Source organism: Argiope bruennichi, chromosome 6 (assembly GCF_947563725.1).
Source record: "Argiope bruennichi chromosome 6, qqArgBrue1.1, whole genome shotgun sequence".
NCBI classification, from domain to species: Eukaryota; Metazoa; Arthropoda; class Arachnida; order Araneae; family Araneidae; genus Argiope; species Argiope bruennichi.
Window position 1 is genome coordinate 130,766,996 of NC_079156.1, and position 15,340 is coordinate 130,782,335.

A 15,340-nucleotide genomic window follows, 5' to 3' on the forward strand; every position below is an offset into this window, starting at 1 on the left:
ACGAACATAAAAATTGTTTGATCTCTTAAAAGTTAAACGTAAAATGAAAAAAGTAATATATTTTTTGTCCTAAAGTATAAAAATGAAATAAAGAAAATCAATATTCATTTCGAAGAGCAATAGAGTGTACGATATTTTTTGTTATTCCTTCTTTAACCAACACAAATAAGAACGATGGTTTGCCCACGCGAGAACATGCCACGTGTGAAAAACATGGTCTGTCCAAATCTAAACTGTAAGCGGGCATCGTTTCGCCTTGCGACTTATTGATTGTCATTGCGAATGCCATTCTCATAGGAAATTGAACGCGTTTGAATTCAGTTGGCACGTCTGTGAGAATCATTGGAATTCGTAGCAGCAAAACATTTTCGGCTTGTAATTTGCCTTTCAAAATGATGATTTATATAAAGTTTTTCATCAATTTTTTAATGACCAATCGCGCGCCCTTGCACAGCCGTGGTGGGTACAAATTCCGAAGCAAAATAACCGGAGATCCAGCTTTCAGTCGTAGAAGGTATGGTGACATGCCTGGCAAATTCAGTGAGCTCAAAAACTCTATTGGATAATTTACAGCTTCGTTAGCATCGCAAATTGAATCTATCGATTTGTGTAATACCAAGTCGTCTGGCAACGATTGCTGTATCTTGAAGTTTAAATCGTCGACGTCCACATTTTTTGCTGCCAAGATGGCTCTTTCTGCCAGCCACGCATGATTTATGTATTTTATGCGTACATTGGGAAATATACGGTCAATGAGAGCATTTTGCAAATCAACGATAGTGCAGAAATTAAGGGGCAATTATATGCATCCAGTATTTTCATAGACAACAATTTTTCCATCGCCGATATCCAACAATTGGTCCAAAAATGTGTCAGCAGATGGATCTTGTAGCATTTGGACGCGCGTGTTTATTTTTAGCTGGACTTTTTCAACATTGCGCCACAGTGCCGATGATTTCAAGAGAGCGTTGATCTCATCAGCGCATGTTGAATGTGTATAGGGACACCCTAATTACCTAGTGTTATGAAATATACTTTACTACCTATTCTCATACTTACCAAATACACATAATCAATTTCATAAAAATTGGTAGAGGAGTCTTGTGTACGAACACAAACACCATAACATGAGATTTTTATATTTTAGATAGATTAGCTGGACGTATTCAACATTACGCCACAGTGGCGATGATTTCAAGTATGCGTTGATCTCATTAGCATACGGTGAATGTGGATAGGAACACCCTAATTACCTAGCGTTATGGATTATACTTTACGACCTATTCTCATACCTACCAAATACAAATAAACAATTTCATAAAAATCGGTTGAGCCGTTTTAGAGGTGTACGAACACAAACAAAGTGACATGAGATTTTTATATATTAGACTAGCTGACCCGGCAAACGTTGTTCTGCCTTATAAATTATTTCTATTGAATATTTTGGTTGTTAACGAATGTATTGTAAGTGTGTAGGGATGGGATCTATGACAAAGAGGAATGGAACACTGTGGACGATGATCGCCGATAAAAACTGAAAAACACCAACCATTCATTTTCTCAATAGAATTTATTTCATTAACGTAACGAACATATACAATATTTGATCTCTTAAAAGTTAAACGTAAAGTGAAAAAAGTAATATATTTTTTTGTCCTAAAGTATAAAAATGAAATAAAGAAAATCAATATTCTTTTCGAAGAGCAATTGAGTGTACGATATTTTTTCTCAGTCCGTCTTTAGCCAACACATATAAGCTCGATGCCCACGCGAGAACATGCTACGTGTGAAAAATATGGTCTGCCCAAATCTAAACTGCAAACGGGCATCGTTTGTCCTTGCGACTTATTGATTATCACTGCGAATGCGAATCTAATAGGAAATTGAACGCGTTTGAATTCGATTGGCACGTCTGTGAGAATCATTGTAATTCGTGGCAGCAAAACATTTTCGGCTCGGAATTTACCATTCACAATGGTGGCTTCGATAACGTGTTTCATCAATTTTTAATGACCAATCGCGTGTCATTACACAGCCATGGTGTGTTCAAATTCCGAAGTAAAATAATCGGAGATCAAACTTTAGAACGTGTGATAACATACCTGGAAAATCCAGTAAGTTCAAAAACTCTGTTGGATAATTTACAGCTTCGTTAGCATCGGAAACTGTATCGATCAATTTGTATGATACCTAGTCGCCTGGCAACGACTGTTGTATCTTGAAGTTTAAATCGTCGACGTCCACATTTTTTACTACCAAAATGGCTCTTTCTGCCAGCTACGCATCATTTATGTATTATGTGCGTATATCGGGAAATATGTTGTCAATGAGAGCATTTTGCGAATTAACGATAGTGCAGAAATTAGTAGGTAATTTTATGCATCGAGTATTTTCATAGACAGCAACTTTTCCATCACCAATACCTAACAATTGGTCCGAGAATGTGTCAGCAGATAGTTCTTGTAGCATTTGGACGCGCGTGTTTATTTTTAGCTGGACTTTTTCAACATTACGTCACAGTGGCGATAATTTCAAGCAAGCGTTGATCTCCCCAGTGTACGGTGAACGTGGATAGGAACACCTTAATTACCTAGCGTTATGGAATATACTTTACGACCTATTCTCAGACCTACCAAATACACATAAAAAATTTCATGAAAATCGGTCGAGCTGTTTCGGCGGAGTTCGAACACAAACACCGTGATATGAGATTTTTGTACATTAGATAGATATGGAAAATGCAACTTCTTTACCATCCGCTAAATTCTTTATTATCGTTGAAATGTTTATCTAATCGATATATTTTTTTTTCAGAAAGCAATTTAATTTATTTATACTTTCAGAAGTCTGAAAAACATTTAAAATTTTAGCTTGAATAATTTTATTAACAATTTAACTTAGTTTAGTATATTTTGTTCCATTAAACTATCACAAATATAAAATTAAATTTAAAAATATTTTTGCGACCTGAATTTTTATAAAATTATTAGATTTTTTTCGTTTATTTTATAGAGGGTATCAGAAACATCACCCAATTAAAACTTTAACGAATGTATGTCATTTATCCGGGTTCGTCCTCCGCATATCTCGTAAAAGTTTCTATTTAAATTTTATACAGACAAATGCATTATGATTGCAGCGGTCAACAGATATTGCAAAATAAAGAATAAACAATTCGTCAACCTTGTCTACCGCATATATGACAATATGGCAGAAAGACGGACTACTTATTTAAGTGAGAATATTAAAATTTCAGCCATGACTATAGATATAAATTAAATTTGATTTTTTGAAATGAGCTCGAATTTTTAAATAATAGTCAGCGGAATTTTTCTTTGGAGGTTATCCTGTTGTCAATGCGCATTTATCTTGCAACCAGGAGGAATGCGATTATGTTGTCACAATATAATGATTATAGAATATAAAATTGGAAATTAATTAATTAAATCACTGAAACATTAAAGTATATCAAGTGTAAGAAAAATAAAGAAAAAAAAATAGTTATTATGTTTATTTGTTCCTTAGTAGAAAGAAAACACTTCAACTTAATCTTTTCTATGTTTCGTTTTTATTTACAAAAATTTGTTGGAAGGTTATCGCTTTCCTAATTTTTAATTGCATGAAATAGCGAATATTATTCAAAATGAGAGTCGTTGTGTATGTTATTACGTTCGAAATTCTACTATTTATTTTAACTTGACTTTTCCCAATTTTTTTTACATATGTTTTTCTGTATCTTTTAAAAAATAATGTTATTTTTGGAATTTATTTGATTTTCTATCTAGAAAGCAGTAGTTTTAATGGTCTATGTTTTATTGAAATTTCCTTCTAATTATATTCTACCGTTAATATATAAATAATATTTTGTTTTACATGTGTTTAATTGTACGTGGCAATCATAACAACATAAAATTTCGCATCAACATGAATATTTATTAAAATTTTTTCCTGCACTTCATTTTTAAAGGTCAGATTTTTTAAGCCGTAAAGCTATAATGTTATTTTATATTCGTTTTTACCTATCGTTCTTAATTATTTTAGTTTAAGAAAACTAAGTAAAGACAAAATTGTAGAAATTAAAATGTAGTCTCAGTAAATGTAATTTTAACTATTTTTATATTCAGTAGCATGATTATGATATGTTTATGTAAGATCTGTTTTAAAATATTTTCAATGAGCAAAATAGCACAAATTCTTCTATCTTTTATTCTACTGCAGACTGAAAATACGTAGATTATAATTGATGATAACACTTAACACTATAATACATTGGGGACAAACAATATAATAATCAGCATAATTTTTATAATAAAGTTATTCATCATGGACTTTTTTTTTTTCTTGTGGTAATGTTTTTTGGTACAATATTATTTCTAGTCTATTTCTCATATTTAAGAATTAAAAAGTATTACAAAGAAATTTTAATTTATAAAATTTTTATAATATCCATTAAATGTGTATTGGATTTAATTATGAAAGGAAGACCTGCAACCAAATGTACATTTTTAAATATAATTTTTTTTTTTCATAAAACATGAGGAAAGATCCTTATAGAGCATTTTTAATTGTATCATTATAAGTTGTCTGTTATGCAAAAGAATGCTATTTAAATTTTGTAGAGGAATCTATGCATGCTTGAATTCAATTTTAAACCTAAGACTTATGCATTCAAAAAGAAATGAGCATCTCAACTATATTGGCTTGTAACTGTATTATATGTGATAATTGTGTGTAATCATATATATAGCCTTATGAATAAAAACATATTGAAATGGTAGAATAATGATTAAATTTCTGTCTGTTAAAACAACAAGGGAAATGAAGGTGAGTTGAAAAGGAAAATTATGAAAAGGGAGGGGGGGAAGCACACATAATGGGGAAAAAATTAAATGAAAAAATGCCTAGATTTCAAGAATATTAATTATTTTGAATTTAAAAATCATTGCAAGTAAAATATCATAAAAACTTTATTTTTGAAACCTTAATTATATCTATCTTCAAAAATCCAATTTTTGTCAATATTCCTAAACAGTTGTAATCTACATTGTAAAATCTTAACATTTTTATTACTATTATCATTCAAGTAACTACAGCAAAAGTCTATTTGGATTTTTTTTAAATCATTGTTATACTTTGAAATTTATTAAAATGTCTTTAATGATATTCAATTACTTTCCCATTCTGTGTTATTAATTTTCAATCATATCTATTTTAGCAATTAAATTATTAATGTTTTATCTACCTTTTAGAAAAATTTCATTTTCTAATGAAAAAAGAAGGTAAAGAGTTAATTTAGCATCCCAAAATTTTCCAATGATAACTCCTAGATATATACATACACATTAAAGAAAAAAATATTTACCTTGATGAAAATGATAACTATTGCACATATGTTAAAGAAATAAGCTTTTAAACAGTGAATATCAATATCAGATTCACTGATTTTATTCATTGCACAATAAGATATATTTCCTTTCATTGATATTTTAAATATATTTTGCTAAAGATTTACAAATGATTACCTTTTCTGAAATTATAAAGTCAAGATAATTTATTACAAGTTTTATAATTTTTTTGAACAAATAGGCCTCTGCTGAAGTTGGGTTTGGCTGGTGGAGCAGTTTATTATGTTGCTGACCAAGGCTTATTCAGTATCAGTCAAAAAGAAACAATAGATGCTTCAAAGAGAATTTCAAATTCTGTACCTGAGGTACCTGGTCTAGAAAATTACACAAACAAGGTAGGTTTCTTTTCTTTTCTTTTTTTTTTAATTCTGATAAAAACGATTAACATTTGATTTAATTTTTAATAAAATATAATATCAATATATATATATATATATATATATATATATATAATTCTATAATGTTACAGGATGGTTTTTATTGTATGTTTTTTTTTTTTCTTTTTCTTGTAAACATGTTACATTTTTTAAAGATATAATAATTCAAGTTTTTAAAATAATAGCAAATTAAGATGTAAATAGTCTATTATAGAAATATTTATATAGCATTTTTAGTGGTTTATCAAAAATAAGCATTTATTTATTTTTATAACATCCCCAATTGGTTTTATCACCAAGCAACTGAGATATATTGCCAAGATGATTGCATGATCTTGGCATAATCTGAAAATTTTCAAATAAACTTGGAGTTCTGTAAAAATATATAAATTCCAAAATATATCTTTCATCATAGTTATAAATTATGTATTAAATTTAAAAAAAATAGATTATAAAATTTCTTCTTCCGACAACTTTCTTTTACCACTAATTCTTTGTTGTAACATGAGTGGAAACTTATGCCCAGATATGTGAGCATGGAAAGAATTGAATATTATTAATTAAAATAAAACAGATTATTTCAAGCATAAATGAATTATTCATGACTAGCATGTGTTTCATAACCTTTCCTTCCATTTATAACTATTACCATCAAATTCTATTCTCATTCACACAAAACAAATTATAAACTTTGCACAGATAGCTTGAAATAGAATAGGAGGAAACAACATGAACTGGGATTTATGTTCTACGATCAAAAGTCTATTGTCGGCCTTTTTAGCAAAAGACATTTATTGCTCCAATAATAATGAACAAAAATAAATATTTTTTTCCTATATGTTCTGTATGAATAATTAGAAAAAATCCTTGAGCTAACAAGAATTTAAAGAATAATCAAGTGAAATATGAACATTTAAAATTCATTGATTGGCATTTAAAATGATATTTCTTAACTCTCTAGTAAAAAGAAAAATAGATTATAAAATTTATTAAAAAGCCTAAATGATGTAAAATTTTAAATATTAACTGATTATTGACTGCACTATATGCTTTTATTCATTCTCTGAATGCTTATTGTTTGGATTCATGTTTTTTATTGTTCTGAAAATATACTTAGTATGAAACAAATGAAAAATTTATTTATTTACTGTATTTATTTATTTTTTAATTTTTTAGCTATCTGTTGGAATATCAAAGAATGATCTAATCAATTACTGGAATACCGGTAAGCTAAATTAAATTTATGGTGAAGTTATTTTTAAAAGTCAATAAAATCAATCTATTTTCTGTTTAAAAAAATTCATACAAAGCACATGCTTATATGCATATGCTGAACAGTAGAACAGTACTGTCTATAATGAATGATATGAATGTCAATTAGCAATGCTCTTTTTTGTAAACAGCTCTAATTAGGTAAGAAATTCAGGGTTCCCCCCCCCCTTTCTGATCTATTGGGTCTGTATAAATTTATAGATAGTATTCTATCTTTATCCTGCTGTATCATGGCTCATATGATGGATAGTTTTATTACTAATTTAGGGGTATAAGAATAATTGATCCATAACTAATCTGAAAGATGCAAATATTATTTTCCAGTACTTTGATAGGGAAAAGCATTTCCCATTTTTCTATGAAAATATTTGGTTTAAGAGGAGGTTTTGGTTTAAAGATCTTAAAAGTTAATCTTTTAATCTAGGAATTGATTTGATCAAATAATTTCTTTTATTTCTACTCGTTTGAAGCTGAGCATTATTGACAGATATTTTATTTCAGATATATATAACAAAACATGCAGTTTTTATAAAATGTAATTTTAACTTTTATATTAGTTAGAATATTAAAATTATTATAGTCTGCACATAAAAAGAAATGGGAAAACCATACTACATTTCCTTGTTGACATTTACTTCTGGTACTCTACTGTCAACGACTAGAAAAGTTAAGAAAACCTGTTTCTATTCAGATGATAAAGGAAATTGCTGTGTAAGTAAGAAAAAGTCAGAGTTTCAAATTTACAATCTGCAATAAGTTTTTCCAGAATGCTTAGAGGTTTTATAACGGCTATTGCATCACTGAAAAATTAGATCTTTATGCTATCTGTTAAGTTTTCTACAAAGTTCCAAACTTCTAAGATGAGTGACTGTGACAGTGCTCTGTAAGTAGCATTGAATAGGGGAACTTTAACTTGTTGACTACAGCATTACTCATATTCAGGCAACAGAAAAAGTTCACATTGAATATTGAATCAGAAGCAAGGGAACAGGTCTATGTTTAGTTTATATCTCCTTGTTTTAACATAATGTGCATCATGTGATCACTTGGGATTCACACTTACTATCTAATTAGATATTCTCTCTACTACAATAAATTTATAGTCATGAAGTAAGCATCTTAATAGATAGTGGCCCATATCACAGACATGAATCATGGCAGAGAATATGTTCATTATAGAAACCCTGTGATAACTTGATACACATGTGATACTTGATCAAATCAGTTAAGAAAGGAAAAGATAACTAAATTAATTGATTAACTGCAAAATTATATTCCAGAATCAAAGTGGGCTCTGTTTAGAGACAATATGTTTTGCTTTTTTTTTGGGGGGGGATAAATTTTATTCTAGAAAAGGTGCCTTTGTTAATATCTCTAATCTTCTGTTTCAGGTGTGAAAGTAAGCATTGCAGCTCTGGCATCCTTGCCAGCTGATACCAAAGAATTGGCATCTAGAGGTTACCATTATATGAAAGAGGAATTAGGAAAACAGATGAAATAGAGGTGAAATTAATCTAGGACAATCGCTTTGTCTCATTTTATAGTTTGTCTTCTGTACAATAAATCTTTTTACTCTTGAATTTACTTAAGTTATTTTTCTTTTATCAAATCTGCATTTGAGCTTGCAAATCTCAAAAATTATATTTTGTCATTCAAAGTATGATTTTTTTATTAAAGATAGTTTGATACAACTTGTTTCATTGTATTTCCCATATATCCTTCAAATCATGAATGTAAAAATATAATGCAAGATCTATGTATTACATATTTGCATGAAGACGTAAAAATTCCTGTTAGAAACTCCTTCTAGAGATTATTTTACAGTCACTAAATTAATTGCAATATCCGAGACTGACAATTGTATAGCATGTAATATATATAGGTAAAAATGTAAAAACTATTGTATTTTATATGCCATATAACTGTCTATTTTAAAGTTTTTGAAAGAATCGAATATCTCTTTCTTCTTTTGAAATTCTAATGTCTCTTTCATTGGTTTTTCTGAAACACAAAGTTAAATTTTATACTATCTAATTTTCTGACTTAGATTCCAGGGAACAAGGTTCACTTGTACTGATGTGAAAAAATTTTATTTCAACAATAATGTCGATTTACATGTCCTCCTTCTTGATATATTGAAGAGTACATTTTTGACTTCATTATCATGATTGATTTAGTTTCGGTTTTGAAATATAAAGGATTTGTATTTTGCGAGTCTATAAAAACCTAAATTTTACCTTCCTCTAAATTTAGTATAGTTAAGTCCCTTATTTATTTTTATACAGGATGTATATGATATCTGATAGTATACACATTTCAAAATATGAGTTCAACAATAGATTGTAATATTATATCTCAAATCAGCTGTGAATAAGATAAGCTGTATATTACCATCCAACAAATTAATTTTTTAATGATAAAATTTTATATACAATCTTATGGCATGAATTTATATATACTTTGAAACCAGTCGGCACTATATCCTGCTTATAGGATCCAGTAGTATTCTATTAACATTATACAGGTTGTATTTAAAATCCATCTATAAGCTTGGAATAGATTTAACATGTTTTCAGAAAATAACAGATACGGTAGAAAGAGTGTTTGCAAATGATATTGAAAGGGTGAAATGGAAAATTTTAAATTAGCTTATAGTTATTGTTTTTCAATAAGATCATGGCCAGGTTTTTTTATATATAGCAAATACTAATAACAACAAATCATGCTCCTTTATACTCACTCAGTTGCATTTTCAATAGTTTGCTGGAGGAAGCCTCCTTGCTGAAGAAGGGCTTTAAAGTGGAAAAAAGGAAAGATACTCCTACGAAGATAAATATATACATTTATGATAAAAAAAATCTTTCTTCATTTCGACACTAATGATAATTTATTTATTAGTCAGTAAAAAATAAAATTTGAAACTTCATATAGGTAAATTTTTACAAAAAAACTAATTTTTAATTAAAAAATTAAACTGTAAGATAAATGCTTTCCGTTATTTTTCTAACATTCTTTACTCTCATTTGTTTACTCAAACGTGCCTTTAACTGTTAAAATTATATGTCTAAGGAGATTTATTTTGTTTTATTTAGAATACAAATAAGATCTGGGTGGAAAAACCTTGAAAGATTCTGTTACGAAATGGCTATAGCCCATCTGCTTATAATAGCCTATGTAAAGTACTACTGCTCGAATTCATCTCCCTGGTTAGTATGTGTGTACTGAGAACTGAAGAACTTCCGCCTGACGAAACATTGCATGTTTCTGTTGTTTGTCGTGTAGACGCTTCCAGTATTTAGCAACATTCAACCTATGGATGACATTAGCATTAGGAGGATGACATAATGAATAGCGGTGAGAATACTCCTTAGCACTTCATAAGGTATTACACTGATAGAAGATCAAACACATGTCTCAATATTTATGACTGGAATACATTATCACAATGTGAAGATTACCAGTAGCTAGTAGATGCAGCCTTTTAAATACAATTCAAATAACGGCTTGATGTCATTTCATATGTCTCTATATGCATGGTGGACATTTCAAACTTCTTCCTGTGTAAACTTAGTCAAATATAAATTTAACAAATGGCACTAGATTTTAGTAATGGTATTCTTGTTTCCAATAAAGATTTCTTTTCCCCGTACATGAGATATGATGTCATGCATTTTCTCTATCATTTTAACTGTGGGTCCTAGAAATATGGTTCTGTGAGCATTTTTTATATAATCCAAACAACAGATCTGCCTGTACAGAATTTATCCGGCTTGTTGGAATGCCATCATTACACATCAATATCTTCTTTAATAAGATTCATATAGTAATCGCCGAGCATTACAACTGCCAAGTGGGTCCAATGCCTTGATATCTGCCTTCCATTTCAAAAAACATTCTAGTATATGCTTTCGATTACAACTGCCATACTTTTAGTTAAAGTTATTACTAAAAATATGGCAATATAAATAAATATAATTAAAAATTAAGTAAATATTTAATTTTTAATATCACACCAGAAAATGAATTTTCAATGACACTGAATATCTTAAATTTTTATAACATGTCAGCATCTCTTAAATATGAAAAATTGATTTATTTTCCAAAAAATGGGTTATTTTGAAATCAGGTCAAGCTGCTTGAACTAAACCACTTAATGTATCCATAAAAATTTCTGTCCTTCACAAGATGGCTAATCTTATTGACCAATGAAAAATGCTCTTGTTAAATTTTTTTAGCTTAGCAATGGAAATTGTTACTACAGGTATTGAAATTTGCGCTTTTCTTTGTTCGTCGCTTTAAAGAAATTTGTCAGAATTCTTCAATCTTGATGTATGAAGATGAAAAAACTTTATCAATATAAATTTATCAATATAAATTATTTATCAATATAAATTCTGTTTCTACTCTCTTATTTTTTATAATAAGTAGAAAGATGAATCTGGAGATCGAGCGCTACAATGTAAATGAAAAATGTAGTATAATTATTACTTCTGCACGTATGTAATATAATTCAAAACTCATAAATAAAATTCCTTAAAACTAGAAGCGATAGAAAATTTTTATGGACATGTTCTTCCTCAGCAAAATGAAATCTATAAGAAATTCTGAGATCCATAAAAATATTTACAAAACCAGTTTGTATTGTTAACTGGATGTATATTGAAGTAGAAAATTCCTTAAGATTTGTTTTTCAATATTATAGCTATACTAGTTGGTATTCCGGAGGTTCATTGTGTGAATGAAACGGCAGCCTGTCCTCAGTTTAGGATTAGATGTCTTGTGTTTTTCTATCAAACAAGTGGCCTTTGGGCGACCTATTTTTTTTTTTTTTTTGTCTCCATTTGAATCGTATATAAGTTTCCAAAAAACATTAAAAAGGTAAATTCTAATGTTGCATATTATCGAAATTAATTATTGCACTAAGAGTAATCTCTTACATAACAGATTGGAATTGCTTTTTTTCACAGTTACATTCATAAAATGAATGAAGATAATTGGTTCTCATTTGCATAAATAGTTCCATTTAGTAATAAAATTCTTTATAAGTAACGCGATATTATAAATTACGATAAAAGCCAATTAAAAAATAAAATTTATTTTCTCTAAGAAGAGGTACATAAACATTGAACATTCTTTTAAAAATACCTTTACTAAAAACTTACAGTTTGTAAATGTGTTTAAAATTTACTTTTTTTCCTGTCTGCTTCACATATGGAAGAGACTGTAGTTCTGAGACAGCAAATTCTCGACGTTGCATTCAGTGTACGTGAACGTTGGCGTTGTTTGATGATACGAGATATCCGAAGGCCGCATTGGAATAGGATTGATGCGCCCCGGTAATTCCAACCGTCTCTTGGGAGCTGGTGCTGTCTTTGGAGTATTTGCTAAAGGACTGAGAGAAATCAAACCGGCTGAAATCACCCGTCTTTTGGTCGGTGTGGTAATGGAAATCTGTTGTGGGACCTCTGGTACATCCGATTCTGCAGAGGAAGAACTTAAAGATGGATACTTGAGCAACACTGGGCTCATAGAAACACTCGGACTTCTGGCTGACAGTGGCACAGATTTCACCTCATCCAGTGTTGGGGAATTTAAGGAATTCGAAGGCTTCTTTGTTGGGGAACTTAGCTGCCTCTTCAAAGGCAGAAGATTCGAGGCACACCTTGGGGCATTGAGCGACTTTCTTCTAAGATCAAGAAATGTTGGCCGTATTGGTGTCGGCGAATTTTTTGTGAAATTCACATATGGTAAATTCTTATTTTTCCTAAAATTCCACCAGACAGTAATGTCTGAGAAGAAGGTTCCTATAATAACCCCAGTTACGAAGAGGCAGGCACTGAAAAGTTCGTAGAAGTGTATGTGGTAAGCGTAAGTGCCTCCTCCACACACTAAAATCATCAATCCCAATTTTATCAAGCATCGAATTCCACCACATTGGTTGATTTTAAAATATTCTTTTAAGTCTTTGACCTTCTGAATGTCGAAAGTCAGTAGGAGAAGACTGCTGAAAAATGAGATTCCTAGTGTCCACCAGAAGAGAGTAGTGCAACCTTCTACGCCGTAAACAATAGTTGGGACTGTCAAGGGGCCCAGAATACACGACAGTGCCTTTAAGACAGAAAGAAGCAAGCCGATTCTTCGTTTTGGTTTCAGTTTGGGAGGGGTGATTGTAAAGTTCATCAGTTTTTCCGACATTTTCTTCGATTCTAAAAAATACCAGAATAGGATTCAATCAGTTGGATGAAACTCAAATACTATACCAGAGCACGCAGAATCTTGTTTCTTAACCTTTAGACTACCAAAGAAATAGTATCTATTCCAAGAAATAGAATGATCAACAATGGGATTTTACCGATGTCAATCAAAGGATTATTATTAAACACGCATTAAAGGAAAACAAGTAACAGGATCATTTAATCTATTGATTTTGGTTTCACATTAAAATATTTCCGTTTCTCACTCTAACTAATACCAAAAGAATTCACTCAGTAATTGACTGTAATAGTTTTCAAATCTGATCATGTCTCAAACTTTGGCTTTCCTATAAAATATTATAATCTACTTCTGTCTTTAGCCATCATAAAAAAAAAGGCTTAACTGTAGGATGGCAAGACGAACAAACTATCAACAGCCCCAACACGAATTTGTTCACTTACATAGTTATTATTATGAAATTCATATTACAATTGTAATATTACAAAAAAAAAATTATAAAATTACTGTTGTGCCTTATGGATCTTCCTGAGGTTGGTTCTAGAAACAATTTTGGGTTACAATTATTTAATTTTTAATAATCTAAGGGTTTAGATTTTTTTTTAAAAAAAGAAAACATTTTTTTTCTGCAGTCTTTCTTACATACTACCATAAAATGAAACGCTTACTGCTTCGTAATATTGTAAAGAAAAACCGTGTTTACATTCAAGATGTAGATTTTAAATGATTAAGCCGCAAGCTACATTTCATCCATCTAATTCATTAATTGATTATCGTATCTATATCCATAGGGATGGACTAACAAACTGACCGTAAACAGATTTCGTTCAAAATTTGATAGGTATTTATTATTTTTGTATTATGATCATATACGAAATTTCTATTTGCCTATTTCTACTTGTCATTTTCGATTCTTCACATTCATAGAGACACATAATGCAAAATTTGTTTTCTTCAGATACAGAGTGGTTTAAAAGTGGAGATTCAGCAAAATCTTGAAGTTGACACTTTTGGCATTTACAATGGTTTCTCTTTTTATATTTCGTTTACAAGAAAATAAAAAGTGTTTTAAATTTTTAAAGTTAACTTTGCATCTTCTGATATTAACGCCGACGACAAGTACCCTTCTTGCACTTTTTTAGCTACACAATTGAACTAAGCTGATAATGGATAGCATTCTAGCATGAGAATTGGTTCAATAGGCTTAAAGTAGTTCCTGCTGTGAAAAATAATAAAATTAAATTATAACCTCTAGCGGTATACTCTTTTAATCAATATTCTACAAAAAGGTGATGGATATTTTTTTTTTTTTTCTACAAGAACGAGAGCTTGAAATAAAGAATTTTTAAGTTCGCACAATTCTGTTAATTTACAAAAAATGGAATTGAAAAAAAACAACAACCTTGTGTTAGATTAATGGAAATAAACACTGAATTATTTCCTTCTCCTAAATTAAATTTTTTAAATACCAAGAAACAGTTTAAGAAACCCTTAAAAGTAAAGTCCTTTCACATAATTAATCAGTGGCGAGTTTCATTTTTTGTAGTTTCCACTTTATCTAATATTCAGCTTGTCATACGGTTCTTATTTAGTAGAATATTAAAAACTGAAGATCAAATTAATACTTATATGACAAATACGAATAAAATAACTTGTGTTTATACTTAATTCAATGAACTGTTAATATATTGGTTGGATGCATTCAGTTTCGCTGTAAAACATATAAATTTCTTCTTCAATCCTATATGAAAATTTAAAAAACTGAAGCACATGAAAGAATTGTTTAACAAGTTAAAGATCACCAATGCTATTCGATCTTACAAGTAAAATATGTAAATTTCATTTTTTTTAAAAGAAAAATAAGCCCTTTGTTAAATTTGGAATTCTAATAACAGTTTCGAATTCTCCAAATTTTAAATGCAAAAGTAGTTAAGACAATTAATTAAATAAATAAAAATAAACTTACTGGATTTTCCGTTCATTTTTACTTTCCGTGTTTTCACTGGCGAAAATTTCTGGATGGATTCTATTTTGGAATCTTAATTAAGATCACAGATTTGGAAGAGGGAAAGT

At 29.7% G+C, this 15,340-nt stretch overlaps 2 protein-coding genes across 2 annotated transcripts; one reads left to right on the top strand and one right to left on the bottom strand.

Annotated features, from left to right (window-relative positions):
• The first annotated feature begins 3,500 nt into the window (after positions 1–3,500).
• LOC129972254 (MICOS complex subunit MIC13-like) lies at positions 3,501–8,634 on the top strand. The gene is made up of 4 exons (XM_056086319.1): positions 3,501–3,657; positions 5,587–5,740; positions 6,959–7,007; positions 8,446–8,634. Exons 1-4 carry the CDS (start codon positions 3,644–3,646, stop codon positions 8,553–8,555), a joined length of 327 nt encoding a protein of 108 aa, XP_055942294.1. The 5' UTR covers positions 3,501–3,643; the 3' UTR covers positions 8,556–8,634.
• A 3,556-nt stretch (positions 8,635–12,190) lies between these two features.
• Positions 12,191–15,340, bottom strand: LOC129972583 (uncharacterized). The gene is made up of 2 exons (XM_056086775.1): positions 15,234–15,340; positions 12,191–13,260 (listed from the first exon to the last, which is right to left on the bottom strand). Exons 1-2 carry the CDS (start codon positions 15,247–15,249, stop codon positions 12,260–12,262), a joined length of 1,017 nt encoding a protein of 338 aa, XP_055942750.1. The 5' UTR covers positions 15,250–15,340; the 3' UTR covers positions 12,191–12,259.

What these genes read in the sequence shown, in the direction of transcription:
- LOC129972254 (XM_056086319.1), top strand. An exon ending in TAGAAAATTACACAAACAAG is followed by an intron (nt 5,741 to 6,958) that starts GTAGGTTTCTTT and finishes TTAATTTTTTAG; the next exon opens with CTATCTGTTGGAATATCAAA. An exon ending in AATCAATTACTGGAATACCG is followed by an intron (nt 7,008 to 8,445) that starts GTAAGCTAAATT and finishes CTTCTGTTTCAG; the next exon opens with GTGTGAAAGTAAGCATTGCA.